The following is a 4,259-nucleotide window of genomic DNA, read 5'->3' on the forward strand; positions in this document are numbered from 1 at the left end:
AAAGAGTTACCTACTTCACATGTAGGGTCTTTTGTATTGTGTATAAGCATGTCTTGAGTGCTGAAGGGTAGCCCTCAAATACCTTTTAAAAAATGTTAAAAAATTTTTAAAAATTAAAAATGTTGGTTATTATTCAAAGAAATACATTGTATTTACCTGCTGCCAGTCTCACTGGAATGAATACAAGATAAAGCAAGATAATTGTAAGAGCTACAAATGCTTAGGAGCTGTTGTGGCAGCTAATAAATATGAAAATGTTCTGCAATCTGGCTGTTAATGCCTTATAATTACTGGAATGCAGATGAAAGGTAAATTACCTTTGTTAAGGACAGAAGCTTTAGAGTTGCAGCTGTAAGCTCGTATTTGTATCCCCCTTTCAGATATATAACAAAGTAAAAACAGGAGATCATCTGAAAGTGGAGCATGTAGTTAGTGTTCTGGAGAAGCAGTATCCTTATGTGGAAGTCAACAGCATTCTGGGAATTGATTCTGCCTATGATCAAAACAGAAAGGTAAGAATTAATGAAAAGCTTTTTTCACTCTTTTTTCTTCTACACCATTTTGAAAATACAGTTATCTACAATTTCTTGATGCAGTTCTCCTACCAGGTGGCTATTTCTTTATCACAGTGGGTGACTTTTAGTAATACTTCAGTAAGTATGTTCACAAAGCCTTATACAATATACGTATTTTAAAGCATGTATATGTATAGTACCAGAAGCAAGATAACTTCCTTGTAAGTTATGCTTTCATTCTGGTATGCAGACTTTAGCAGAGTTTAAAACTGCTTCCAAAAAAATCAAGGTGATGGAATGGTTCATAAGAAAACCAAGGGACTGGTGTGGGGTTTCTTTATTCGTATTTTAATACTGTGCGAGACAACGTGATGATGATGAATTTTTAAAATGCTTTTCCTATTGTAGTGCAGTCAACAATCTTCCTCAAATAATTTTTTAAAGTTCTTTTTCGTATTGATATTTTTCTGAATGGAGAAAATTGGGAGAGCAATCACTATTGGATGTATGAGATGAAGCAGATCTCATTTGGGTTCTGTAGGGAAGTGGTTGTCTATTTTCGATGAATATTCCAAAAGAAAGAATGGAAGTATTGTCTGCAATACTCTGTAGCACAGGTGATCCTGACTGGATTTGTAAATGTAAGGAGTGTAGTCAGGTTTATATAAATAGGCTTGTATGCACAAGTGCTTTCCATCTTCTGATGTAGAAGGGAAAAGCATATTGAGGAAATCAAACAAATAAAATTAAGGCAGACATTGTGGTATGACAGGAGAGGCCTTTGCAGTCTACATACTAGACACACAAACCCAAGCAAACCAGAAGAAACAACCTCCACCCCTGGCAACTCCTAATGTGTGCAAAGTGCTCTCCTTCAGAAGACCTGAGAGGCCATTCGGGAGGCCTTGCTGCAACTGGTGTCCCCGACACAGTTCAGCACAACGACATCCAAACACATTGCAAAGCTTTCAGGTAAGGAAGGAAGCCTTTAGCTAGAGCTTAATCTCTGTGTAAAGGACACAGTTAAAACAACACTGAGCACTCTTTCATGGGATCTGAGATTTGTGTCCTTACAAGGTCTTGAGAGCCCTCAACAGAACCTCTAAACAGTAGAACCTGGTTAACTCTGTGCATAACAAAGTACCAGTAGTGATTGTGCATTTTGGAGTGGTTACCTGAAATGTGTCGTGACTTAATAATCCCCTCCTCCACAAGCAAATGTTTTTTCACAAATTTAAGAAACATGTCTTTGAAGATGAAAGAGAAGAAACCTCCCCCCTGGCTGATGTTATAGCTATCAGTGCTTGCATTGCATTTTCTTCCATATGCGAAGTCAACTTTTCTGCTGAGCATTTTTTGCTGTTACCAGAAAGCACTCATTGGAATTCATTTATTTATAGGATGAACTTACAGGAATATTTTTGCACTTCTATATTACGAAGTAACTTATTTTGGTTTAAAACTCGGAAAGACCAGGGACATCTTGTGCATGTAAGATGCTGTGTCAAATTAATATTCTGTATATGATATAAAAGCTGGAAGGACACCTCAGTGTGTCTAGACTTGTATATTGCATGGATATTGCATGGAAACATTACGAAGTCCTGCTGGTGATGGGCTAAGGTGGTAAAGTGACTTCTTTCCCCCTGTTTAGGCAGCCAGAGGTTACTATGAGCAAACGGGTGTAGGTCCTCTCCCTGTTGTGCTGTTCAATGGAATTCCTTTTCAAAAAGACCAGCTGGATCCTGATGACCTAGAAACTGTGACAATGCACAAAATCCTGGAAACCACAAGCATCTTCCAGCGAGCTGTGTACCTGGTAGGTGCTGACTGGTTTAGCTGTGACTTTGGAGAGAAAAAAGATTTGGAAAAACTGATTCAAAGTCCCTGAATATATAATACACAAGGCAGATGAACTTCCATAATTTCTTGTTTTTGTTTTTGTTTTTTGTTATTTTAAATTGTTATTTTTCCGTTGTTTTTTTTTAGGGTGTTTGTTTGTTTCCTCTTTTTCAAATTATCAAGGGCTAATAGGACAGGGAACTGCTGGAAAAAGTCCATTGCAGAGCCACAAAGATGATGAAGGGGGTGGAACCAGCTCCCTTAAGGGAGCTGGGTCTCTTTAGCTTGGAGAAGAGGAGACTGAGGGGCGACTTCATCAGTGTTTATAAATACGTAAAGAGCAAGTGTCAGGAGGGTGGAACCAGCCTCTTCTCAGTGATGTTCAGTGATAGGACAAGGAGCAAGGGGTGCAAGCTGGAGCATAGGAGGTTCCACGTAAACATGAGAAAAAACTTATTTACTGTGAGGGTGATAGAGCACTGGGGCAGGCTGTCCAGAGAGATTGTGGAGTCTTCTTCTCTGGAGACTTTCAAGACCCATCTGGACACGTTCCTGTGTGATCTGCCCTAGGTGTTCCAGCTGCAGCAGGGGGTTGGACTGGATGATCTTTTGAGGTCTCTTCCAACCCCTAAGATTCTGTGAAATATACAGGTGAAATAATCTGACTTCTTACTTCTTTTCTCCAGGGTGAATTATCTAATGACCAAGATGTGGTTGAGTATACCATGAACCAGCCTAATGTTGTTCCACGAATTAACTCAAGGATCTTAACGTCTGACAGAGCGTACCTAGATCTGACAGGCATGAGTAAGGGATGCTTTTAATTTCATTAAACCTGAAACTGTCCCAATGGAAAGCTCTAGTGGCAAAGTTTTAACAGCACCCGAGTGATATTCTAGCCCTGGTGCTGGGGGAGTTGTTATGTACAATAACAACATGAATGTATACAGATTTTTCGTAACAGGAATTTGTGATTTTTTTACAATCCTTTAGGGGAATATGACTCATGCAGTTGAGAAATTAGCCACACTAGCAAAAGCTGAGGACAGCCATATGGTGGACAAAGCAACAGCTTACTGCTTACTTCTGACCTTCTTTTGAGCAGAATTGATGATCATCTTTGGAATGAATTATGTTTTGGTGTGTCATATATTTTAGCAGAACCTTTCATGGCTAAACATATTAACATCTCTGCAGTATAATGACAGCATTGCAAAAACTACATTTTCCGAGTTGCTTGAAAAATAATAACAAAATGGATTTTTAAATGTGTATTACTTACAGAAATTGACTTCAACTAAGTGAGACTCAAACAACTCTTTCAGCTGACTTCTGCATATCAAATATGATATGTGATTATTAGTGTAGCTTATGAAACAACAAAAATATATTCCTCAGCTTATTATATATTAACAATGGAAAAGAGACATCAAAAACAGTATCATGAGGAATAAAATGGGATGTGTCCTTCATGTTCTGGTAACAGTAGTGATTTTTCTTTCATTTTACATGGAATGGTTTCCTTTGGCATCTCGTGCTTTTTCTCTTCCTCAGATAACTTCTATGTGGATGACTTTGCTCGATTTACCATGTTGGATTCCAAAGATAAGACAGCTGCTGTTGCAAACAGCATGACCTACTTAACAAAGAAAGGTAACATCTGCAGCAGATCATGAACCCAAATCTAACCTATGTGTGTTTCCAAGTGTCTGTGCAGCACTCAGCACACACATTGAGCCTTGTCGAGCCCTATGGGGAATTGCACGATGTTAAAAAGAAATAATTGTTACAACGTATGGCATCTTGATGGAACAAGAATAAAACAGAGCTTTCTCAGGCCTCTCCTACATCCATTTCACTTAGGAACTCTAAATAAGCTGCTGTCATTTGAACCAATTCCTG

The 4,259-nt window shown here is 38.6% G+C and overlaps 1 protein-coding gene across 1 annotated transcript in view; it reads left to right on the forward strand.

The window, feature by feature from the left end:
- The window catches only part of UGGT1 (UDP-glucose glycoprotein glucosyltransferase 1), a 45,724-nt gene that overhangs the window by 20,282 nt on the left and 21,183 nt on the right, over window positions 1-4,259 (forward strand). The window contains exons 16-19 of the mRNA XM_009993527.1: window positions 381-512; window positions 2,170-2,334; window positions 3,044-3,164; window positions 3,912-4,010. Coding sequence (XP_009991829.1) covers window positions 381-512; window positions 2,170-2,334; window positions 3,044-3,164; window positions 3,912-4,010 — 517 coding nt within the window. The remainder of the gene's footprint in view (window positions 1-380; window positions 513-2,169; window positions 2,335-3,043; window positions 3,165-3,911; window positions 4,011-4,259) is intronic.

The sequence above is a fragment of the Chaetura pelagica genome, unplaced genomic scaffold (assembly GCF_000747805.2).
Source record: "Chaetura pelagica isolate M959 unplaced genomic scaffold, ChaPel_1.0 scaffold192, whole genome shotgun sequence".
NCBI classification, from domain to species: Eukaryota; Metazoa; Chordata; class Aves; order Apodiformes; family Apodidae; genus Chaetura; species Chaetura pelagica.